At 41.8% G+C, this 26886-nt stretch overlaps 1 protein-coding gene across 1 annotated transcript in view; it reads right to left on the bottom strand.

Annotated features, from left to right (window-relative positions):
- Positions 1–26886, bottom strand: part of CLASP2 (cytoplasmic linker associated protein 2) — a 125727-nt gene that overhangs the window by 66376 nt on the left and 32465 nt on the right. Inside the window, 1 exon segment of the mRNA XM_031553978.1 lies at positions 18070–18216. Within this exon segment, the coding sequence (XP_031409838.1) occupies positions 18070–18216 (147 nt within the window).

Below are 26886 nucleotides of genomic sequence, written 5' to 3' on the forward strand. Positions count from 1 at the left end.
CAGCTGAAATGGAGGCATCAGCTGGAGCAGAGATGTATTTTACTTACTACAGCACAAATAATCATAGAATCGTAGAATGGCCTGGGTTGAAAAGGACCACAATGATCACCTAGTTTCAACCCCCTGCTATGTGCAGGGTCATCAACCACCAGACCAGGCTGCCCAAAGCCACATCCAGAGTGGCCTTGAATGCCTCCAGGGATGGGGCGTCCACAACCTCCTTGGGCAAATAACCATCATTAAATGAAGTTAAGCCTGAGAGGTCATCAAAAACACAAAACAAGGACTTTGTGACAACACAAACACTTGGTGACTACAGTCTTCACAGATGTTTTATGGTTTACAGACCTGGATCTTCTATTTATAGTGCAGGGCTAAGCACTGCTATGACTATGCACTTGTGTACTTCAAAGTGTGAGCATCCACTTCAAGCATGGCTCAGATTGCAGACTTAATAGATCTGAACACCCCTACGCAGATTAAGTTCTCTCCCACTCCTTTGAAATTGCAGTTCAAGAACACTTTTGAAGGATATCTACCAGAATTTGAACACGTTAGCATTTCTGTGTCATACAGAAAGCAACAAGACTGAGCTCAACAGTACTGGATAAGGGAACATAATTTATCTAATGGATAACAATTTCTGATGTTAGAAAAAGAGGGACAGACTACTACTGCAAACCCATCTGACATAGTTGAGGGACACAGCTTCAATTAGTTAATTTAAACAGTCCATTTTTCTCTTAATTTATTGATCCTGGAAGTGCTTTTACAGCTTTGCCTTTGTCTACACTGCAGAAGGAAGAAAATATTGTTCATTTTCTTTCCTGATTGCTTGGTAAGTATTCTGATCAACTCACTCAGTCATTACTTCTATAGAGATTAAGAAAAAAAAAATTCAGAGAATGTGATCCACAGTGATTAACCCTGCTGGCAGAATTTAACGGGCACACAATTCAAGACATCCCCCCAAAGAACCTCTCATGCATTTATAAAGCTTGCCTTTCCTCCACAAAAGCAATGCCAGAGCTTTACAAAACTCTCATTTGAGAGATAGTCCCCTCAGACCTATAGCTGGCGGATCTGGCAGAGTATGCCGTAGTCTGATAAGCTGTATGCCTGTTGTTACTTAACTTCTTAGACCCAGCTATGACTGCACATTTTTTAGAAGCATACCTTTTAACTATTAATGTCTTCCACCGAACAACGCATGCTATTAACTGACAGCCACATAACACATCATCTTTTTATCAAAGACAATTTCAACCGCTGCATTCCTGACATTAAGGACACTATAAGTAATTCTACAGGTCTGTAAGCCCACTGCATTTAATATCTGCAAGTGCACAGCAGGTAACTAAAATCCAGAGCCTCATCAAACAGCTCTGTCTTTAAGGAGAGCAATCAACATCACTTCTGGATCTAGACCCCTAGGCCGAAAAACAGAACAGGAATGAATCTGAAGGAGATGAACCATGCACACAAGACATTTATACACAAATTTCATCCTCTTGTTAGCGATCAATTATAACTTTCACCAGTTCTTATTATTCAAGCAGCCTGGTTAGAAAGGCTCACAAAGCCACCAGCAGGCCTTGGTTCCACATCAGGAAGCTGGTGAGAACGTACTGAAAGTAACAGTCTTGATATGGAAGAAAATTACAGCATATTAAGCATCTCCAACTTTGGTGCTTTCATCTTAGCTTGGATGTGTGTGGGGATGGAGGCAAAGGAAATGAGCCCCTTCCTTCTTGCACTTTACTACAACAGATGACATCTTCTTAAGTTAAACTCAAGAATTCTTACTGTTTAAAGAGGCCCTGTGACTTGTTTTTTTTCTTTCTGTAAGAAAGTTTCTTCCCAGTCACAAGGTTTTGAGCTGCTCAGTAATGTGAAAAGCTCAATAACCAGAATAAGTCCCGAATGCAAATAAAGAAAATAAGTTTGTTGGGCTTTGGTTGTTGGTTTTTTGTGTTTGTTTGTTTTGTAGAAGCAGTTTTAACAACCAGGCATTAAAGTCCTTGCTTTTATACTATAACACTTGGAATCTTATGATGGCACTGCAATGACTTGGGATCACTATACTGCTTTACCATTTTCATGCTCTCTCCACAAGTACCTACAAAGCTCTACAGGATGGGACAGAAACAGCATAACAAAGAACATATTAAGGAAGAAGAAATACAGCATTAGAATGGTAGTGGACCGATATTTTTCTTCTGAAACAAGGAACAGCCTAATCAAAGCATGATTAACTAGTTAATAAAACATAAATACACTATCTCAAAACTTAAAAAAACAAGTGTTCTACTAGTTTTTTATAGTATCACATCTTCACTAGACCAATTCAAGTTTTTTTATTTCCCTGTTTTTTAATTAGGATTTCAAACATATACTATCCAATTAAGAAACTCAAAGACATAGCATCACAGGCGCTGTGATGACATGTGGGCATGATGGTGAGGTGAGGCTTGAGCATCTCTAAGGGAACCCCCCAACTGTTCCCTTGGATTTTGTTTGCTGACTAACAGGGCAAAGACTGGCTCATCTCAGAAATGCCTCTTCGGGAGAACTTCAGTCCAAAAGAGACAAGAAAAATTAAAACTGAATCAAAAACCTGAATCAGAAACGTCTTCTGTTTCTGAGCAAGAGATGGTAGTTGAGGTCTCAGCCTCTCCTTCTCCTCATCCTCCAGGACAGGATGAACAAGGAACAATATGGGATGCTGCTGCAGCATGGGTAAAGGAAAAAAAGGATTCACTAATTTTTCAGATGAAGAACAAACCACATGTTTCCCTCACATTTCTTCTGAGGAGAGCAAAGCCAGCATCTCCTCAGCCCTCAGCTTTCCACAGAAACTCTGCAACTGGTTGAAAGTGATCAATTTAAGATGAGTTGGTGGGGTCATGGTGGAAACTGTTGCTATCAATGAAGAAATATTTAAGCTCCAAGTACTGAGAAGGAAAGGACCTGTGAGAGTTTTGCAGACTAAAAACATGAAAAGCTTTGTTCGCCAACTAAATCTGCATGGATTGACAAGAACACACCAGGCCTGCAAAAAGATCTCCCTCTGTTCCTGAGGTTCCAACTTCTCCCAGAGGAAGAAGCATTTGCTGCTCACAGAGAGGTACGTCAGTTTCTCCACACAACTAACTCTTCTCCTTTGCATTTTTCACTCACTCTTCTACTCTCACCCATGCTTCATGACAGATGATCCACAACTGCCTGAACACTGCCAGCAAGGGGCTGCCCTGAGGAGAGGAGAGGTGGCTGCCCCTGCCCTGCAGGACCTGAACAAGAGCCACCTGAAGAGCAGACCAGGTGCCCAGCTGCAGGGAGCAGCTGCTGGGCAAGGTAGGACCTGCTGGCAGCACCAAAGGAAGAAGGCACTGGTAAGCTTTAAAAAGCACACTGCTACACAAACTCGTTCTATCCCTTTGAATTCTCTAACAGCACACAGGAACAGGATCTTACCCTTGGAGTAATATGATTCAGGGTTTTTTTTCCTCTGAAATAAACGAAACTGAAACATCAAAAAATCCCCAAGGCCATAACTATATTTCAATAACTTCACCACAAACTGAATCTAAAGAAGCTCAAAGACTCCTAATTAAAAATATATATATATTAAAAAATCCATCTGTTACCTTATTGATTTTGTAAAATTCTACTGAGTTGTTAATTAGGAACTGACAGCCGCCTCAGCTCAGCACAGCTAAGTGCACAGGACAAGCTCACAGATTACTGAGCTTTTCAAACAATACGTTATCTGGAACTCACATTGGTTCCTCCCACTGACCCTATCACTGTATCACAAGCACAACCAAACAGAACATCAGAACAGGAGAGGCTGGGCTAGGAATACACTGGCTGAGAGGAATGCTTACAGTGAGAGAAGTTCCCTGGTCTGCCTCACTGTGGGGCCATACAAACACTGTGCTAAAATGGAAGTAGAAAAAGAAGTTTAACAGCTTTGATACAAAGTAACACAAGATACAAAATAAATGACAGAAATTAGAAGATACTTCCTTTAGATTACAGCAACCAGTTTTTGCTATCACCAATTCATAGAATCCCTTTAAATGATGTAAAGTTTGACCACCTGTGAGGAGGACAGTACTTACAGTGTGCCAAGACAATCCTCAGTAAGTTTCCACAGTCCCTGCGTGTTCTGCTGTTTGTTAGTCTCTCAAACAGTGAGATTTCGTGAATCTTCTGTAGCTCCTGAGCAGTGTTTTACAAATGTACTTATTTCTCCTTCGGTCAGCCTTTATTACTGCTCAGGTTTAAAATGGTACCTTTTGCAGGAAGAAGTTATCTGTGTTCGATGATCCAAATTGTGAACTCTCAGCTGGCAAAGGTGATTTTTAAGAAAATGATTCTGGTGAAGCCCTTAATATAGGCTACATTTCAGTGGCTCAGTAAGGAATCACTCCACCTTTCCAGATGCCATGCAATTACTGCTACAATTAATACAACAGTGCAGAATAACATCTTTTCTTATGCAGTTTTCAAACCCCTGCTTCTCAAAAACATGAAACAAATGTCTGGAAGTTGACTAAAACTCTGAAAAATCCCTTCATGTTTTAAATTACTAGGTGATGTAAAGCATCTCTATAGACTGCACAATCTATTTCAATTTCTGTTTTCAATAGAATGCACACACCCTGATTTATTAACAGCACACAGGGAACACAGGTGGTCTTACCTCAGTTCAGTAAGCTCTTATTTCCACGTTTGGATTTTAATCAAAAAACTTTCATCAATAGACAAGGAAAGAGCTACTCTCCAGTCTCAAGTACCTGGATAAAGAACAAAGTATTTTTCCATGGGCTGATTAAGAGTCACTTCGTATTATAGGTATTTTCAAGTTGCCAGCTAAAAAACTATTACAGCAACAGAGATACAGCACTTGCTCTAACAAAAAGCACTTCAATCAAAGTTAGATGAGGTGCAGTTTTGCAAACAAGGCTGATTTACTTGGAAATAGTTGCACCAGTAAACAGCTACCAGCAATATTTAGAGTAACTGTTAAAAGATTTTGTTACTGTAATAAGATGTCCCAAGTTTCACTCACAAAACAAACCATTCATAGCACAAATGTTCCGGTTTAACTGTTCACATCACTTGGAGGCTCTGTACACAAATTAAGAAACAGGTCACACTGCTCACTACCTCAGCTCTGCCACTAAAACTCAGAATGTCCAAAAATAAACTTGCAGTGATCTTACTTTGGATGATGAATCAATCAGCTAAATTCCAGCTGCCTCATGTATGTTTTCTGAGATAAAAACCAACTGCATCTGGAGAGAAACAAGTAACTCCCCATCCTTAAAAACCCTGATACTATGGAACTTGTCTGTACTTTCAGAGCTTTTAGGAGCACACACCCTGCCTACCTGACAGACCTCATGCATAAAACACAGGGCTCCATGAAATGGGCTCTGATAATTAATGCTGGAAAAATATTGGGAGATTACCATACTGGGATGCTTAGCACGTCTTTTTGATGGCAGTTATTTCTGCACAGAGGGGAAAAAGGAGGAGGAAGAGGAACAGCAGAAGAAACATGTATAAGCTCCTCAAGCCAGTTAAATTACACTAAAATAGCCTGAAGTGCCTTTGACAGACACCAGACAGACAACCAGGATCAGTAAAACTCTTCAGCTGTCCCAACACAACCAGATTTTTTGGTAAACAATTTCAGAAACAAAATACACTTTTTAATCATCAGATACAATGCTAACACCAAATAAACCACTTTCAACGGAAACTTGACTTAGGATACCTTCCCACTGTTTTAAATCAGCTTAGAAGACAGCACAGTGACTTTGCAGAATAAAAAAGCCTCCGTGAGAAAGCCTGGTTGAAGGAAACTGACAGATGAATTCTGGCCAATTCAGCCCCAGTGACTGACAACAGAGACAACCTGTCCACCTCAACTCCTCCGACGCCAAAAGTCCTTGATCCTGAGGCAGCCAGAAACAGTCATTCAAGCTGTAACAGCTGCATAAACTGAACAAAATAGCAAAATGCTTTCAAACATATTCAAATAAATGTTATTTCTTACTTTCTGCTGCTGCTTTTTTTTCCTCCATTAGAAACTTGACAGTCAAGGTAAGAGACTCCACCTATGGTGTGCTTGTTTCATCAAAACATTGCTCCCACATGCCAAAGCCACTGAGCATGAACAGAAGTTTCCATGCAGTAATGGAGTGCATTCTCTCTCTCTCAGGACTGCAATGCTAAGCAGAACTTTCCATGCAATTACTCACTCCAATAAAGAATAGGGGCAGGAGGGATGAGAAGAAATGGGGAGTGAGCTATGCTTACAGCAAAGAAGGTGACAGGAAGTGCATAACCACTAGAAGCTCCCATCTCAGTCGCTGAAGTGTGACACATTTTCCAAGAGCAAGCACAGAGTGAAGTGCACACACGTTCCTTGTCCCAGGACTTACGTACCAGGAGGAAGCAGGAGCTAATTTTCACTTCAACTGAAGTTTCAATTGAAGAAACTGAAGATTTAGCATTCTTGGTCTAAATTTTGGAGCTGTGCTTGAGTGTGAAGATTCCTTTGGAATCGTGTATTGAGTGTATGAGCTAAAAAAACATTATATTCTCTGAGATACTTACCAATACTGAATGCACACTTTCAACAGCTCTACTCTCAATACCCAATTTTCAATGCAGCACAGTTTCACAATCATAAAAGATTAATATTACTAGCTATTTTCACAGGTATGCTATGCAGATCAACTAACAAGCATCTGTGAAGCACGCAGACACGCTGACAACACAAGAAAGTAATCATGTAGTCAGCTCAAGGTTTGGACGGCATAAATTAGATAAGGCTGCATGGAGGGGAAAAGCAGCTCTTTGAGCAACAGGAATACAGATCTCTGACTTCCTCTGGGCTCATCTCATAGTTGATTAATGTCTGCTTCTGCTGAATTATCAGCTCACACAGTCATCTTTCAAAGCAGGCACAGTGCTCATGCTCACACTGTCATCTTTCAATCGCTCATGTATTTCTTTTCTCTAACTAACAGCTGATTCTCACAAATACTTAAAAGATCATTTGTGACCCTGCCTTGCTTGCCAAACTTCAACAGGTGGGCTTAAAATGTTATGCAAATTGGACTTATTTTCAGCTTTAGTCTAGTTTTCTAATAACCTAGAATTTACATTTTACTTTAATTTGTTCCTAGTCTTACACCTCAATAGTGTAAAATCTGCCAATTATTTTACATTATAGGCATTATTACTGAGAACAAGCAGGAGCACAAACAACTCATTTGTATCACCTAGAACTTGTTTTACAAAACAGGCTGGGTTGTGGTATTGTAATTGTTTGGGGGTTTTGCTGCTATGTCATGTTTTCAAAAGAAAGGAATTTTCATCACTGTTACTGCTTCTCTTCAGCTGCACTTTCTTTACTGACACAATTTAAACTGATACTCTATTAAGAACAAGTAGAACTAACATTGTTTGTCGCTGCAAACTCTGAAGTAAGTGGATATGAGAATGAATTTCTATCTTTTCATTCCAGAATTTCACTAGTGCAAGACAGAAGGTCAACTCGTTTGATTTTAACATATGGCTACTTTATATTTTTAAGAACATCTTATTTATTCTGTGCAAGCAATACTTGTGACTTTGCTAAAATTGCACTATTCACATTTCCACATTATAATAATTAGCACTTTATGTTTATATTTAATTTCAAAGTTATTTTCAACCCTAGTTATTTTCATTTATTTCGTTAGAATGGTACTGATTTTATTCCTTTTCCTTTTATTTTTAGTCTATTTTATTTTGTTTCATTACTCCACTTTTCTACTCTATTTTAAAGTACATACAATTGTCCTAAGAAATGAAACTTAAGTCACTTTATTCTCCTTCCAGCCCTACAAAGTGGAATCATACTTTCTACTTTGTAAAGCAGCTTCTCTTCAACAGCAGCAACGTAGGGTTACTTTGCATGTCTGTTTTCACTTACTGTGTAACACAGCCACAGTCCCTAAGGACTCAAAGTGACAACACAGTCAGCTGACTTCAGTCAGCCTTCCTCCTATCTCATTCCTCTTTTTCCTTCTAGATTCAGCCACGTGAAAACAAAGAAGCTGCCTTCCCCCTTCTCAGTGCTTTAAAAATCAGTATTCCGTGTTAGCAAAATAAACAAGGGTTGGCTCTTCTTCCCTATTCTCACCATTGCCTGGTACTACCGTGATGGCTAGTAGGATGCTTGGGACTACATCATAGGGTACAGATGTTAAAAGAAGGTTACAAAATGTTATAAGCTCTTACCTATAGACTTCTTAATTATTGCTCACTGTCACTCTCTTCATCTTATTTTATTAGGGAGACTAATAAACGGTAGTTATAAGTGAATACAGAGTGAGACACACACATGCTCTATGAATGTATATATGTGTATTTATGTGCATGTGAAGTAACAGCATATGCAAATCATTTTGGTCTCTGGGGCTGGTTTGCTAATTCACCTGATAAGATAAGCTGCAAACAAAAGAATACTATAGGCAAGAAAAGGAACCCCCATGAATTTATTATGGCTAAGGAGAACAGATCACTGATCGTATGAAACGAAACCTTCTCCTGAAGTCCTACACAGGAGATCAAACAGTAACAAAACTGGAGGAGAAGATGGAAAGCTGGAATTCCTCCTACTTCCCTGAATTCTGGGTTAGGTTGATGCAGTTGAAGATTGCATCACTGCAAACCAGCTATTTCACAGGCAAGGCTGTGTAAGGAAGGAAAGTAACGTACTTCCACTGTGGCGACAAGGAAGCCAACAAGTATTCTGTAACAATTTCTGGTTCAGTGTCAATTCCCACCTGTTGATTCTAAAGGGTGGTCAGAAAGACAGGTCTGACTGCAGAAAAAAAAATCCTCCCAACTCTCAGCAACCTGTAAGCCAAGAAGGTAACTGTCACAGAGTGTCAGTGATGCTCTGAATGCCAAGATCTCGGTTTTGTGTCTCACAAAGGGTTGAGATACACAACTATGAAGAAAAATCTAGTTAGTTTCACACGACAAATAAAGCACTTTGGAAGTCACTTCATGAAAACTAAAGTTTTAGTTCAAGTAATAGAAGGAGGATTATCACAATGCATTAATGGAACTAGTACTCCTGAGCTTATTTTCTACAGAACTCAAAAGTACAAAATAATTTGAGTATGATTAGTGTGAAGTCTCTCTTGTGTGTCAAGTAAACACAGCACTGTCTTCATCAGTCTGAAGATAATCAATACAGCAAGAAAGGCATTTATCTTGCTATATTGAAGTCCATTCACTAACAATTTATACTTACAGTTCCACAATTATTGAAGTCCTTTTAACAAATACACTTCTTAACTACACAATGTAGCTTTAATGAGGCTAACCTAACCTGGCTAAGGTTTCAGAAGGCAAGCATCCATTTTTCTGTACATCTGTTTTAGGCAGAGACTATTCATTTATATTGCCTCATACTAACATAACAAAGTACTGAATTCTTTTTCTGCTAAAAAATAGATTCCAAAGGAGTAAATCAGTACCACTGTAACACTTTTCAAAGGGTTGCACTGCTATTATTGAGAAGGAGGAAAAAAGAGCATTACAATGCTAATAAAACTCACTACAGACAGAGATATACAACCTAAACTTAAATTTACAGCAGGTGTGAATAACTTCCTACAGTGAAGAATGTGGTCCTTTAGTTAAGAAGAATGTGTACTACGCTATTATAGTTGCTATAACCTTCTTCTTTTTCTCTCTTTTTTTTCTTTTTCTCTTTTTTTTTTTTTTTGAGAAAACTGTTCACCTGGTTTTCCTGTTTTCCAGTTAATGGATTCCTACCTAGAAGAAAGTCTTTTTAATGATTTTTGAGCCATCAAACATTTGGAGGTTCTTAAGAATTAAGATCATTCTAAAACTGAGGGTTATGTCAAGTAATACCAACATCAAAGCTCACACTGCCACACTAGCAGATTTCACTGAGGATCAGAACTTTTGAGCAGTTTAAGAAAAAGCAGCATAATAAATCCTTTTATTTCAATGTTGAAAAAAAATAAGCTTTTTGGATGTGTACAGATTTTTTAACAAAGGTTAAAAAAATCAAAAAAGCAAAACATTATGTCCTTTGGATTGCACTTGGCATTACAGAATCACAGAATGGCTTGGGTCGGAAGGGACCTCAAGGATCATGAAGCTCCAACCTCCTGCCACAGGCAAGGCTGCCAACCTCTGTATCTAATACTAGAGCTAATACTCTAATACTGTATCTAATACAGTATCTAATACTGCCCAGAGCCCCCATCCAACCTGGCCTTGAATACCTCCAGGGACAGGGCATCCACGGCCTCACCATCAACATTCTTACTCCAAAATCTATTCTAAAACAGCACTCAGAATAGTTATTATTTATACTAATAAAATCACCTTTGCTGGTTTGTCGTTGGATAATTCATCCTAAACTAAGCTTGTTTCCAAAAGTCTAACAATATTATTAGTGCAAAACAGTAAGCAACATACATTAGTGCTCCTAGGCCATATAACACATAAAAGAAAGCCAACAAACCCCAGACAAAAATACTTGATGTATGATCTTCTCACTGGAGATACTCTAAACATTATGAAGTCCAAGTTATTGTCTTAAATTACAACATTAAAAATAATGTTCCAGCCCTACAGAGGTTCTCTTAAGCATACAATTGGAAGTTATTACAAACTTTCACCCTGACATGGTTTAATCTGCAAGCTTTTCTTCCCAGCATCACTCCAGTCTAAAGAAATGCCAGCATTCCTACTCTTAACAGATTTTAGAGACTACTGACCTAAACTGACATTATGAGGAAAGAGGCCAGCCTTCTCGTTGAGGTATGGATGGAGCCTTCCTAGCATCCATACTGTATAAAACTTCTAAATAGTAGAAATCATGATAAAAGGAGTTCACATTGGCAAGAGAACCAATCAAAGCCCTCCAAGAGATCTTGAAGAGCACAAGGATAAAAAATATAGCTCATCTGGCTAACACTCAACTTAGGTTGTCTTCTGCTAGAAATTATGGTGTCTGTTTCAATCCAAAAGTATCTTGCCAAACTGCCAAGAGCCCATGAATATCCATTTCTTGAAGTATATAACACATGCTGCCTGCATTCTCAAGAAGGTGGCCTTTGAGCAAATGGGCATTTGAGAGGTTGTGCCACTCTACTCAACAGCTGAAAACAAGCGTGCCAGAAGTAGATCAACTATGCAGGACACTGTATTTGTTGACAAATCACTAGCTTAGGGAAGTGCATCAATCATGGAATAAAAAACATGCCAGATGATGTGCTGCTCCATTAAATTGAAGATCCAACACTTTTTATTCTTCAGAAGAAAGAAAGTGTCTGAGCACCTCCCAGTAATAAAGTGTGACCAAAAACAGACCACTGGGCTTTTCAGCCTGCTAATGTTGCCCACTTCTGATACTTTCTTAGCAGCCCATCTTCTTGCAGACTTAATCACACCTGCCACCAAAGGCAATGACAAGCTGTGTCATCCCTGCTGTAGACAGGAATAGATCTTGAATGACAACTCCTAGCACTAGGAGAAGCAATTCCACCCCAAGTAGGACACCTATCACTAACATCTGTACCAATTTCACCTGGCTTCCTTGGACAATGATTCTGAATTTCCAGTGTCACCAAAGTGCACCTCCTACAGTAAGTCCTCCACACAGTGAAAATCTCCTCCTGGACACTGGACAGGAAGCAAACAGTGTCTTCAATAAGAAATATCTCCATAGAGTATGTAATAAAAAGCCAAGCACGCATCCATCTGAGATCAAATTCAGCAGATAATATTGTTAAAGACAAAACAGAACAACATGGTTAGGAGGTTTAATGTTCTTAGCCTCAAGCCAAGCTAGCATCCAGTCAGTTTTGGAACATCTCCAGCTGATGGAAAAAACTGTCTTTCTAAAGAAGTAGTAGTGGGAAAACGACATCTGGAACGTAATAGCTGGTTTGAAGGAATCAACTTCTAGCATTCTCAGCCTACACTAAACGAGATTTCCACCTGCACTGACAATTCTAACTGGTCACACAAGCCTGAGGTAAAGAAACTGCAGTGAAAGATTGCTTCAGCTGCCCAGCACCGGGATGACTTAAAAGATCTTTGTGAAAAATGAAGAAAAAGCAACACAGTCACCGGAGCTGCTGCTTCCTCCAAGGCTGAACCATAACTTCTCAGTATGTACATGCATGTCCACACACACACACACACACACACACACAGTCAATCAAAGAAAACTTAAATAAGCACGATCAGCAGGTGGCAGAAGTTATGGAAAACCACATTACTGAAAAGATGATGACTTGAGTAACAAATACTTTTAGAACCCACACAAACGCTTTTTATTAGAATAGGTGACCGAAGATTTGGGAATACCATCAGAACGGTTTTGCTCTCTTAAGGCATACATTTGACAATTTGAACTAGTAACAAGATGGTTAATAAAAAAAGAATAAACACTACAAATAAAAAGTAGGGTAAAAGAAAAAAGTGTATGAAGATATTGAACAACAAGTAACGGGAATAAAGTAGTATAGTGGCTGCTAAATATGAAAAGATAAGAGAACAACCTTGCTTAGCAATGATTACATATAGAAAATGTTAAAAAGAAATTAATGGAAGTGAGCTCAATGAAAATATGAAAGGAAAAACCACCAAAAATGAAAACAAGGAAGCATAGTGTAACATGCAATTAAAGAAATCTGTGCACAAGTAGGTCTATAGGCCAGAAAAGATTTCTCTGTGGTTGACAGCAAGAGAAAAATGTGCAGGCAGTTGAGAACTGAAGACCAGTAGGCACTTTTCTACCATCTAGACATTTGGTGAAGAATGTAAGGCACAACCTGCAGCCTGTAAAATAAGGTAAAAATCCTCCACGGACATGTACCTGAAAAGTACATACAAGCACACTGTGATGCACATACACACAACCATTTGAAGAACAACTACATCAACATTAAACATTTGGCCGATTCAACTTTACAACCTTACATTTTGGAAATTCTGACTACGGGCATAAAAAGAGGGAAAACAGATACGTAGGTAAACACTGCCCAGTATTCCAGAGAGTTGAAAGAAGGAGGTATAAAGCAAACAAGGACCCAAAGGCTCTAAATTTTCAGCACGCTTAATTATTGTCCTTAGCCCAAGTACTTTTCTTTTTTAAATGTTTCCCAATACATAAAAAAGGGAAAAAAAGATATTCACTTATGCTCTATAGAATTTCTAGATTAAATGATAAACCTGTTAAGTATTTATTCTGTTCTTGCTTCCTCTTCCTTATCCTCCTATCCCCAGGCTTTCACTATAAAGCTTGTGAAAATCTGCATGTAAAAGCCAATACACATTAACAAACATCTATGTTACTAAAGGTGGCAGTGAGGACATCAACTACACTTAAGATTATACTGAAATAATTGGTAATTCTAACTATTCAGTTCTAGTACTACATATACAAGTCACAAACCCACATTTTAGGATTATAGAATATCCCAAGTTGAAAGAGACCCACAAGGATCATAGAATTGTAGGGATTGGAAGGGACCTCTAGAAATCATCTAGACCAACCCCTCTGCCAAAGCAAGTTCCCTAGACAAGGTTGCACAGGTAGGCATCCAGGCAGGTCTCAAACATCTCCAGAGGAGAAATCCACAAGCCTCTTCGGCAGCCTGTTCCAGCACTCCATCACTTTTACTGTGAAGAAGATCTTAATGCACAGTTGTGTGGAACTTCCTATGCTTCAGTTTGTGGCCATTTCCCCTTGTCCTATAGCCACACACCACTGAAAGGAGTCTGGCCTCATCCTTTTGCCTCTCACACCTTAGATATTTACAGACATTGATCAGATCCCAAGTCATCTTTTCTCAAGGCTGAACAGACCCAAGTCACTCAACCTTTCCTTACAAGAAAGATGCTCCAGGCCCTTTATCATCTTTGTGGTCCTCAGCTGCACTCTTTACAGGAGATCCCTGTCTTTTTGTACTGGGGAGATCAGACCTGGACACAATAAACCTTGTGAGGCCTCACCAGGGCAGAGCAGAGTGGGAGGATTGCCTCCCTTGACCTGCTGGCCACGTTTTTTTTAATGCACCCCAGGATGCCATTGGTCTTCTTGGCCATCAGGGCACACTGCTGACTCATGGCCAAACTACTGTCCACCAGGACTCCTACACGTCCCTCTCTGCAGAGCTACTCTCTGCTGGAGTCACCGTCCCTGGCAGTGTTCAAGAGGCGTCTGGATGAGGAGCTACGAGATAAGGTTTAGTAGCTTGTGGTAGCAATGGTGATGGGAGGATGGTTGGAGTAGACGATCTTCAAGGTCCTTTCCAACCCTGTGATTCCATGATTCTCTAGTAGGTCACCATTCAACCAGTACTGGTGCACGCAGTCGCTCCTCCCTAAGTGCAAGACTGAAGTTGCTCTTGTTAAACCTCACCTGGTTACTCACTACCCAACTCTCCAGCCTGTCCAGGTCTCAATGGATAGCAGCACAGCCATTCCTCCCAGCTTCATATCACCAGCAAACTTGCTGAGGGTGGACACTATCTCTTCATCAGGGTCACTAATGAAGATGTTAAACAAGACTGGATGCAGCACCAATCCCTGAGGAACACCGCCAGATGCAGGCCTCCAGCTGGATTCTGTGCTGCCGATCACAACCTTAATCCACTCTATCATTGAGTCCAACTCCTGGCTCCACATGGGACCATCCAAAACACAAACCTTATGCCTGAGAGCACTGTCCAAACACTTCTTGAAATCCAGCACCTTGGGGGCAGTGACCACTGTTCTCTGAAACTTCTTTCACTGTCAACTCACCCCCTGGTGAAGAACTTTTTTCCTATACCTCAGCCTGAGGCAGCTCCATGCCATTCCCTCAGGCCCTGTTGCTGTTACCAGAGAGTACAGGTCAGCTCTGTGAGGCTCCTGTGACCAACAGCTCCTGTGAGAATAGAATCACTCAGCTTTTCTGCTCTGGGCTGAACAAATCAAGGGACCACAACTGTTCCTCATAGGTCATCCCTCCAGACCCATCATGATCTCCGTAACCCTCCTTTGGATGCTCTCAAGCACTTTCACGTCCTCAGATTGCAGTGCCCAACCCAGCACCCAGTGCTGGAGGTGAGGCTGCACAGCACAGAGCACAGCAGGACAGCCCCTTCACTCACCTGGCTGGAAACATGGGCCTGATGCACCATCTTTGGGTACAGTTGGCCCTTTGGGCTGTCAGGGCATGCTGCTGGCTCAGATTCAACTTGCCCTGAACCAGAACCTCCCCAGGCCCTTTCTGCGGGGCGGCCCTCCTGACTCTTGTCCTCAAGACTATATATATGTCCTGGGCTTCCCCACTCCAGGGGCAGAATTTGGCACTTGCTCCTGTTAAACTTCATGCCCTTGGTGACAGTCCAGCCATTACATTTCTCAAGATCTCTCTTCCCTCCCTGCCCACCAGGGAGCCAACAGCTCCTGCAATTTAGCGGTGTCCTCAGACTTAGCATACAGTAGAGACCTGCATCCAGATACATCTCCTGACAAGGAAAGGCTAGGTCTGATGGAGCACCTGATCCTGTAGAACAGGGGTGACTTAAAAGACTTAAAAGAACGTCACTGATTTTGTTAGCTTGCTTCCTAAATTTTTTTGAAAAGGAGAAAAAAAAGTATAGGAAACAAAAATGGTTTGTGCATCTCCTATTCACACCATTGGTTGTAAACTGGCAGGGCAAAGACTGGTTTGTCACAGAAATGCCTCTATGAGAGAACTTCAGTCAAATCAAGAAAAGAAAAATTAAAATTGAGCCAGCTGAATCAGAAACGTCTTCTGTTTCTGAGCCAGAGAAGGTAGTTGAGGTCTCAGGCTCCCCTTCTCCTCATCCTCCAGAACAGGATGAACAAGGAACAATATGGGATGCTGTTGCAGTATAGGTAAAGGAAAAAAAAGGATTCACTAATTTTTCAGATGAAGAACAAACCACATGTTTCCCTCACATTTCTTCTGAGGAGAGCAAAGCCAGCATCTCCTCAGCCCTCAGCTTTCCACAGAAATTCTGCAACTGGTTGAAAGTGACCAGTTTAAGATGAGTTGGTGGGGTCATGATGGAAACTGTGTTGTCATCAGTGAAGAAATGTTTAAGCTCCAAGTACTGGGAAGTAAGAAGTTTTTCAGACTGAAAACATGGTAAGACTCCTCATGGAAGCCCCACTGAAGCACCCGAAAAAAGCCACCACCCAAACCAGTTCTGCTCCTGCCCTGCCAGACTGCTGCAGCAGCACAGAGGGAAATGTGCCAGCCTCTGGCCCCCTCCCTGCTGCCACTGAGCAGCCTTACAACCGGCCCAGCACAGCAGGAGCTTCCCGGAACCCACAGGCAGCAGAACAGCAGCTCATCATGCTCTCCTCACCTCAACCCTTGCAGCAGCCGTGCAGGAGCAGCCCCATCCTGCCCCAATGGCACCTGCAGCTCTCACCGGGCACATGCAGGGGATGGGCCGGCACCCCAGGTGGGACCCACTGCAGGCAGCGGGGACAGCAGCACCAGTGATAGGTTCATGAGTTGAGAGCTCATAGACAGGTCTGGAAAGATGTTTGAATCATATGCCCCCTCTGATCTCAAGTCCTCCTATCTATCTATCTATTTATCTATCTATCTATCTATCTATCTATCTATCTATCTATCTATTTATTTCTTTAATGGTTCTGGAAATAAAATGTTTGAATAATTGTCCTTTTTCCATTGTCATGTCCTTTGACTCACTCCTTTATTCATTCATTTAATGGTGACGTCTCTATTTTGTCTCTCAAAAGAAGCAGAAGCAATGGTTCTAACATCAAACTAATGGTTTTCTGTAAGAACCTTGTTCTAGACACTTGGCTGTAAAGATATAAATAATGACAACAAAATACAAACTGTTAATTTCAAAGACAGTTTCCCTTATAAAGTCTTTTAAGTGGCATTTCCTGATTCATACTGCTATCAATTGTGAGTTGTACTATGGCAGTGCTGATCCCGCCCTATGGATATCTTTTCAAGGTATCAGGAAGTCTGAAGATCACATTAGAGATGCAATGAATTGCCAAAAGATGAGCTCTATCTTACTGACAGGCAAACGGATACTGCAGATTCTTTGGTATGTGTATTTTAGCTCAAATTTTATCTTCGCTGTGGAGTTCACCTAAGAGAACGCTCCATGAATAGGCTCATGAAAAAATGACTCTCAGAAGAACACCTTACCAAAAGAAACAATTATTTATAAAGTACCATACCTAAAGCATGGTATGTTTCCACTTATACATTTTTCTGAATGTGTGCATAAACCATCAAAAAAGATGTCACTTTTTTTTAAATAGCAGTGAACAGTTGCTTGTTAGATTCTGCCCCTCCCAGCTATTATAAAAAAAAAGAAGAAGAAAAAAGCATGTCCACCTTCAATGATTATAATTAGCAAGCATCATCATTATTCCACTTTGAAATCTAGCATGCAAGAAATCCTGGCAACAGTTTTGGCTCTCATTTGTATCTTTTACAATTAGTTTCACATTACTCTGGCAGTTTATGAGTAGTAGAAGTCACTGAGCTGTACCATACACCTCTGCTGAAGTATACAGTTGATGACCAGCCCTTTTGAGCCATGCAAAACAGAGCACACCTACAGTAAAAAATTCACTTACATACATTTACTACACAGTTTCACAATATATTTAGTGTATATATTGTGATGGACATGTGGATTCCATGAAAAGGGCATCCATACATTCATTCTACCAATACAATCACTTTCTCCAGATATTTTTTTTTATTTGTGAGGCCTTTATAAGCCAATTGCACATCATAAAGCAGACAGGCATGCACACACCTTTAAATATGAATAATTACGTAAAAAAGGGTCCCTTACTGTTTTCAGTTCTGCAAGAATACTGCAGTCATGAATTAAACATCACCTTTCAAAGTTCTGTTTTGTGCTTGCACTAGCAAGGTTTCTGGCAACACCCATTAGCGACTGAATAGCTTTACATTACCTCCAACCTTCGGCCCACCAGCAGAACCCGGCTTCCTTGCACTGTTGGAAGGATTTCCTGGCTTTTTAGGTGCAGGAATCTTGAAGGCTGAAGCAGCTGACGATGGCCTATTTCCATCCACTGACTCTTCATCATCGAAGCTTTTGTCTAGAAAAGGATACATTAAATTGAAATATATATATATATATTAGAATGAATGTATATTTAGTTCTCAATCGTCTGTTCTGCTTCATATTTCACCGACCGAAAAAATGCATAAATAAAAACATGTATTATCACTTTGTCCTCTGCCTGTGACCTACGAATAAAATGACAATCAGAAATAAACAGCATTTTCTACATAGTAAGTGCTCATAAAATATCATTTTGCCTCCATAATTAATCGCTACAATACTGCACCTAAAAATGAATCCTTCACATTCATTCCCACAAAGGGAAAATATCTTTGCACAGATCAAATATTTTTGCCCACTTGCATATGTTTCCCCCCAAGGAGATACCATTTTTTATCACTGCATTCTACCGAAGACAAATGCTTCTCCCTTTTCTTCTTTTACTCGTGCATGCATTTTGTGCTACACATCCTCCCACAATGTGTCTACCAGCACTCCCTGTCTCTTCCCTTCCACCCAGATTTTTCAACTTACAATCACAGATCCGCTTGCAGATCAGCCGCCTCATTCCTCTGATAGCTCTTAAGTCCCCTGGCCCTAGGAAGGACCCAGCACCTCACATGGCCACACGCAGTCGATTCTAAATGCTAATCCAAGATGCTATTGGAACCTGCTCGCAACACCCGAGATCCACCACTGAGATTTGTGCCGGCATCTTTCTCTGCCTTCCCTGCACTAGGTGCAGGCGGAGCCAATGAGCTGCGAGGTGACATCATCTGCTGGGAGCCACGGCCAGGGGGAAAGGTGGAAATCCCTCATGCAAAGAAACTCATTCCCACACACGGCATTCGCCACAATCCCCATCCTGCACTGAAAGATCGGACAGACTGACCGACAGTGCTCCAGGGCGTGTGCTCCTCTCTGTCACTCCAGCTCTGTACGTGTTTGAGCAAGAAACAGATCGATCTGTAATCACTAGATAGAATAGCCTCAATGAAAATGCTCAGCCTTCAAAATAATATATATTCCAGCAGAAGGTAACTGTTAATCAATCATGTTAGCGGAAGAAGGATTTACCTATAAGCTTCAGCATGGAAGAAAGTATCAGCCTATGGCTCCCATATTAAAGAAAATGGGCGAGGCTGAGCCACAGCTGCACTACAGCAATAAAAGACCAATTTAGCATATTACCATCTCTAAAAACTGGCACCTCAAAACAAACAAACAAACAAACCATTGGATTGCACACCTTTGTTATCTCCAGAGCGGTGACTTTTTACCCTGGCTTATCCAGAACTTGTTCCCAGCAATATGTCACCTATGTTTAATAACACAGCCTCCCAAAGGGAAGCCGCTTTTATTAGAGCAGTAAAGCAGGTTTTTTTCCAACAGCATCTGCAGCAACAGCGAACAGGGGAACACCCCACGCTGCACATGTCAGAGATTGCCAGTCCTACAGCTGAATCTTTTTCTTGCACTAGCAAAAATCACCGTGCTGCGCAGCCAAGTCCTTATGATGAAAGAAGAAACAAACAAAAAAACGCAATAAACATCTGGAGGCACAGTGACACAGCAGTGATTTTCATAACAATCGTTCCCTTCTCAAGAGCTGATTTTTAGAGAATCTCCCTCAGAGCAGGCAGGGCTGGATTCATGCACCACAGAGGCTGCACGTTGCCATGGGAGCAGCCCAGCTCACGGAGGGATACATTTTGATTCCTGCTGCTCTTACTCCTGTAGATTAAAGGTAGCCAGACTTCAGGACTTCTAAACAGGAAAGCCCAGTGCCAGATCAAGAAATGAGCAAAAAGGGTTAACAGAGACATAAATAAGAATGGTTTCTATCTAGGATGCCTGCAACGCTGCAGATCATTTTAAAACGGCATTAAGGAGCATCGTGCAGATACTTGCACATCTGAAGACCAACATCAACGCATCATTATGCCATCACTGATTAAACATGAAAAATAGGCTTTTCTAATAGAAATGCTTCTGTTGCTGTACATATATTTTTTTTCCTTTTTAGTACCCATAATGAAACATGGTGGACTTCCACGCTACTATCCAGCAGCACTACAACACAGCATTGATATGCAAAAATACTGCATAAGACGCCTTGGAAAAAGTGAAGTTATTTACAGTACAGGTATAAAAATAGCAAGCGAGCATTTGCTCGTTTACTCAAAATCTGCTAATCAGAAAGCAGCCACACACCAGCAGCCGAACCACCCCAAACAGCGCTGTGCTCCGGGAGCCCACATCTCCAGCTGTGTTCTTCCCAAGCTGCAGATGACCAAGGAAGACGAGCAGTTGTGCCAGTTGTTGCACGAGGCAAGAATACAGAAACTCTATTTCGGAAAACTGCTACTTATTTGTTTTGCAAACTATGCATTAACCAATGGTCATGACAACACAGTCAAATTTCTTTGCCTTGCCAAAGGCTGTATTTGTCCACGCACTGAAGACATTGTTAGCACTGGATTAAAGATCTAGCCTATGAAATAGTTTCATACAGTCGCTTATTGCAGAGAAAATCACTTGAAAATCCCATTTTTTTCTTCTTTCACGTGCACAAGCATGTCTGAAATACAGAACTGATTGTAACCACTGATAGATGGGCATTCTTAATTGGTCCTTTTCATGACTTACATTAAGAACATTAAAATTGAAAGTACAGTCACTACAAAGTTAAAGCCCAGTACCATAAATACGTAGCATTAACTGATGAAAAGGGCTGGTTTAATTCTAAGTTCCAAGGCTCATGTGGTACCAGCCCATTTTCTTAATAAAGAAAAACAAGAAGGTTTTGTGCCACTTTTAACAGAAGTCCATAAGTCCATTTTCTCCACCAGTTCAGGCCTTCACAGCTTTATTTCCTTATGCTTCACTAACACTGCACCAACTGACCTTCAGGAGTATCTCCTTCTCAGGAAGATATTTGACAATAATTGTGAAGACCTGATAACTGAAATCTGCATTTACAGAAGTTAATGAAACTGAAGCATCACATTTGCTTCCAGTATTACATGCTTACCAATGACACATATTTCCATCTCTTCCAAAAGCACATTCATACAGCTGAGCACAGGGAACTCCAGCTTGGGATGAGCTGTTAATCCACAGAGCATAATCAAGAGATCTCACAAAAGATTAAATATAATAAATAATTTCAAATAAAATCTATTTGAAGGATGCAGAATGTTCATTGTAGAACAGCTTGGAGAAAAATAACTTGAAGATATTAAGATAATTTTGAAAACCAAATACTTGAAGAATATCTAATTCCACATTTGCAAATACACCTGACAGCTTGAGAGAGCACTCTCCAATCAGCATTTTCCAATACAGTTCCAAGCTACTGAAAATGGGAATAGAAAGCTGTACGAACTGCTAACAATTGCTAACAACACACATATTAAAAAACACTGTTAATGTAAGAGACAGGATCTCAGTTCAATTTCCTTTCGATTATTCTTGTACACAGTGTCTTCATTTTGCATCTCAAAAAGAGTATTGAAGGCAAGCACACCAACAGAAGATGTGGAATCCAGTATTGCCAAAAGCTTTTCAAGAAACCAAGTAAATACCAAATGCATGTTCTCGCTCTGGTATGAGTTCTGTTCCAGGAAAAACAAAACAAAACAACAACAAACACTAGAAGTTCTTTCCTCCAATAAAGGAAACAGAAACCTGTAGAGTTGGCATATGCTGTGAAGGTACTGCATATTAAGTCAGTTGGTATCCATTGATGCCCATTATCTGCAAAACATTTCAGAAAAGTCAATAGAACGCTTCTAGTAAAACAAACCAACCTGAAACACCTGGCCCTAGAGATAGCCACAATTTCAGAACACAGCATTTACCACAAATGTTCTTAGATGAAATCCAGGCACAGCTGCTCCTAATGGAACACAAGCCAAAATTTTGGCAGTGGCAAAAGTTTATGCTAAAACTCGTAAGAAACAGTATGCAACTTGAAGTAAAAATAACTGAACGATAAGGGCTATCTTTCCACTTTGTAGCATTACACTCAGTCCCTATATTTTAAATATGTAGTATCTGTTTTTTAGAAGTATTCAGACATACAAAGGACAACTATTTACAAACTTGATATTCACTACTATTAATGCAAGAAGCCTCTTAACAAACTACGTACTCCAATTTGGTGGTGGAACAATCAGGGTAATTACAAATGTCCAAAGACAAAAGAGCATCCAAAACTTTTCATACATAGAGAGAAAAAAGCATTTTAGGGCTGAAGTAAATTAAAGTCAATTTATTGCTATACAACTGAAGTCTTTACTTTTGTTAATCTTAAGAGTCACAGAATAAATGTGACATTTAGTATCTATTATGCTGTAAGTCACAATAAAGGATGAAAGAAAGAAATGCATCGTCATCTAAATGGCTGTAGAAACAGACAATCTACTCATGCCATTCATTAGAAGCTAATCAGGAGATAATTAATCTTAAAGCAAGTCCCTAAGTAATACTGCAGGAAAAAAAAAAAAAAAATCCCTGTATTTCTCACAGTAACAGTGAACTAAAGTTGGCTATGAAGGAAAAAAAAAAAACAAAACTGTAGCAGTACCAAGATCTTCTAGAGTTGTGCATACAAAACTGCAGTATTTTACAGTATAAAGAGACATCAGACGAGAGGATGCACTCAAACAAAACTGCCTCTAAACACTGATTTCTATTAAAAGATGCCCTTCTTATAGACATCTTACTTTCAAGTACTGCTAACAAATAGTGAATGCTTTTGGACTACTCTTAGGACTTCCTCTTTCACACCACAAACTGTTGGTAACATGATTGCAAAAATGTGCCTAAGCCAAACAGTTTAAAATCCTTAGGTTCCTCCAGCCCCTCCTACACCCTGTGCCTACCAAAATCCCAACTGCCAGTCCCCACTCAGTGATACACAAACACTGCCTGCATCAGCTGCCTGGAACATCTGGGTTAGCATTGTTAGCTCCAGTGCTGCTGGCTGTACCGGTTCAGATTTCTGTCAAGCATGAAGAGGATGCCACAAAAACTACAGCTGTGACAGGCAACCTGAACCTTTTGTTTAATTCATTCTTCAGGCAAAGACTGCACACTATTTACTGAACACTTTAACCCTGATACATCAAGCACTCCAAGAAGTAGGAATACATTACATAGAAGAAGATAGCTTCCTTATGCAACTGGTAGGAGAGACTACCAGGGGTGGTGCCCTGCTACACCTTGTTTTCACTAACAGAGAAGGACTGGTGGGAGAAGTGAAGGCTGGGGACCATCTTGGGCAGAGCGACCATGGAATTGTAGAATTCTCTATTCTTGGAGATGTCAGAAGAGTGACCAACAAAACTACTTTCTTGAACTTCCAGAGGGCGGACTTTGATCTGTTCAGGGTGTATGTAGCATGGGTCCCTTGGGAGTCGCTTCTCAAGGGTAAGGGGTCCAGGAAGCCTGGATGCTCCTCAAGACGAAAATCTTAAAGGAGCAAGAACAGGCTGTCCCTGAGTGCCGTAAGGCGAGCCGTAGGGGAAGACGACCGGTGTGGATGAGCTGGGAACTATTGCTGAGACTCAGGGAGAAAAAGAGAGTCTATGTCCTCTGGAAGAAGGGGCAGGCTACTTGGGGGGATTACAAGAGAGTAGCTAAGGTATGCAAGCAGGAAGTTAGGAAGGCAAAAGCCCAATCTGAGCTCAGATTGGCCACTGCAGTAAAAGACAATAAAAAATCCTTTTATAAATATATCAATGGCAAAAGAAGAACCAAGGATATTTCTCATCCTATATTTGATGCAGCAGGGAATGTGGCCACTGAGGACAAGAGAAGGCTGAGGTCCTCAATGCCTTCTTTACAACTGCCTTTAATAGCCAGACCAGTCATCCGCTGGGCATTTTATGCCTTGACCCGGAAGTCTGGGACCCTACTGAGAATATATCCCCGGCGATTCAGGTGCAGACAGGCAGAGAGTTTCTCCTCCATCTGGACTGTCACAAGTCCATGGGACTGGATGGGCTACACCCTCAGGTGCTGAGGGAGCTGGCGGGGGTGATTGCCTAGCCCCTCTCGACCATCTATCAGCACTCCTGGTTAACTGGAGAGGTCCTGGAGCATTGGAGGCTTGCTGATGTGACTCCCCTCTTCAAGAAGGGCCATAAGGAGGATCCGGGGAACTACAGGCCTGTTAGCCTGACCTCGATACTGAGGAAAGTAATGGAGCAAATTATCTCGGGTGAGATTGCACAGCACGTGCCTGGCGTCCAGGGGATCAGGCCCAGCCAGCATGGGTTCATGAAAGGCAGGTCGTGCTTGACCTACCTCATCTCCTTCTATGACAGGGTGACCAATCTGGTAGATGAGGAAAGGGCTGTTGATGTAGTCTACCTAGACTTCAGCAAAGCCTTTGACACGGTCTCTCACAGGCTTCTGCTGGAGAAACTGGCTGCCTGTGGTCTGGACAGGTATACACTTCTTTGGGTAAGGAACTGGCCAGAGGGCTGTGCCCAACGGGTAGTGGTTAATGGAGTTAAGTCCAGCCTGGCAACCCGTTATGAGTGTGTCCCCCAGGGGTCGGTACTGGGCCCATCTTGTTTAATATATTTATCGACGACCTAGATGAGGGGACTGAGTGAACCCTCAGTAAGTTTGCAGATGACACCAAGTTGGGAGGTGGTGTGGATCTACCAGAGGGTAGGAAGGCCCTACAGAGGGATCTAGACAAGCTGGATCACTGGGCTGAGATGAATGGGATGAGGTTCAATAAGGCCAAGTGTCGAGTCCAGCACTTTGGCTGCAATAACCCCACGCAGAGTTATAGGCTTGGGGATGAGTGGCTGGATGATTGTGAAGAAGAAAGAGACCTGGGGGTGCTGGTTGATGCTCGGCTGAACATGAGCCGACAGTGTGCCCAGGTGGCCAAGAGGGCCAACAGCATCCTGGCCTACATTAGAAATGGTGTGGCCAGCAGGAGCAGGGAGGTGATCATCCCCCTCTAGTCAGCAGTGGTGAGGCCGCACCTTGAGTATTGTGCTCAGTTTTGGGCCCTCCACTACAGGAAAGATGTTGAGGCCCTGGAACGTGTCCAGAGAAAAGCAACAAAAGGGGTAAGGGTCCGGAGCACAAGGCTTATGAGGAGTGGCTGAGGGAGTTGGGATTGTTTAGTCTGGAGAAGAGGAGGCTCAGGGGAGACCTCATTGCACTCTACAACTTCCTGAAGGGAGGTTGGCCTCTTCTCCCAAGCAATGAACAGGACTGGGGAAAATGGCCACAAGTTGTATCAGACAAGGTTTAGGTTAGAAAAACTTTTTCTCTCAGAGAGTGTTCAGGCACTGGAATGGCTGCCCAGAGAGGTCGTGGAGTCGCAATCCCTGGAAGTGTTCAAGAGGCGTCTGGATGAGGAGCTGCGAGATATGGTTTAGTGCTTGTGGTAGCAGTGGTAGTGAGAAGATGGTTGGACTAGATGATCTTATAGGTTGTTTCCAACCTTGTGATTCTATGATTTCTCCAACCAAAAAAAGCAGGATATAGCTACCTAAGACCAACCATTTACACGACATACACATCCTGGGTCTCCAACTGTCTTTCAGCGGATATTCCAGAAGGAAACCCAGCTCTTCTAGGTAATGCATGGCAGTCTGGGTGCTACAGGATATTTCAAAGGGCATCTGACGCCTGAGGCGAGGCAACTGGATCACACACACAATATTTGAAATCAGATTTAAAGGCAGAATTTCTGGTCATTATCCCCATAAAACTTTAGAACAAGTGTGTAAAGGCAGCCCCTACTATGGCACCAGACTGATGCATTAGTGTCAGAGACAATGTAGAATATCCCACTCGTTCTATGTTATTGCTGCACTTTTTTTTATGTTTCCATTAATAAAAAATACTCAGATCTGTTGCTAAGACAAATTAATTCTATCACATATAAAGCTTGCTTCGCCCTCAACCACCCATTCTGCAATCAAGGAGAGAACAGGCTGAGGACAGCAATCCCTAATCAGCCTTCCCATCCTCTGGGTGCAAAACCCCAGCACCAGGCCCCAAGGACTTCACAGGCTCTCCAATGTACCTCCTGCAGTCCCAGTGCAGCCGCCCAGAGGATGCCAGGCCCTCTCCTACACACCCCTCTCCTTTGGCATCAGGGCAGAAGAGATGCCACCTTCTCACGCTCCAGGGCCAGAGCTGAAGGATGGCAAAGGACAGCTGATACAAACACAGAAACTCCACTGTTTTTAATGACTGCCTCTCCCTTGGCTGCCTGTGGGGTGTCAGCATGCTTTGCTCCTCCTCCACCCCAGGCAGCTGCAGGGTGCTTGAGAAGCCCCTGCCCCGACTGACCCTCTTGCTACAGTCTTGCCACTGCCTCCCAGAAATGGCCGCAGGCCCCAACAGCCAACCGCAATGTTTGGGCCAGCACGTGGCACTCAGAATCCTGTTGCCATGGGCACCAAACTGCCCTCAACTGCAGTCCCTCAGCTGACCCAGGAGGAGACAGCGGCACTTTCCAGTATCGGAAAGAGATAGTTTGTATTTCTTGTTATTTTCGAGGACGGGATGGAGCAGCCACCTTTCAAGAAGAGGCGGCTGCTGGAAGAGGCTGATGACATCGAGCCCATGGAGGTGGACCCGCCTGGCAGCCAAGAGGAGCCCATGGAGGTGGATCCACCTGTGGCAGATGAGCTGATGGAAGTGGATCCACCTCCAT

The sequence above is a fragment of the Meleagris gallopavo genome, chromosome 6, assembly GCF_000146605.3.
Source record: "Meleagris gallopavo isolate NT-WF06-2002-E0010 breed Aviagen turkey brand Nicholas breeding stock chromosome 6, Turkey_5.1, whole genome shotgun sequence".
In the NCBI taxonomy this organism is placed as follows: domain Eukaryota; kingdom Metazoa; phylum Chordata; class Aves; order Galliformes; family Phasianidae; genus Meleagris; species Meleagris gallopavo.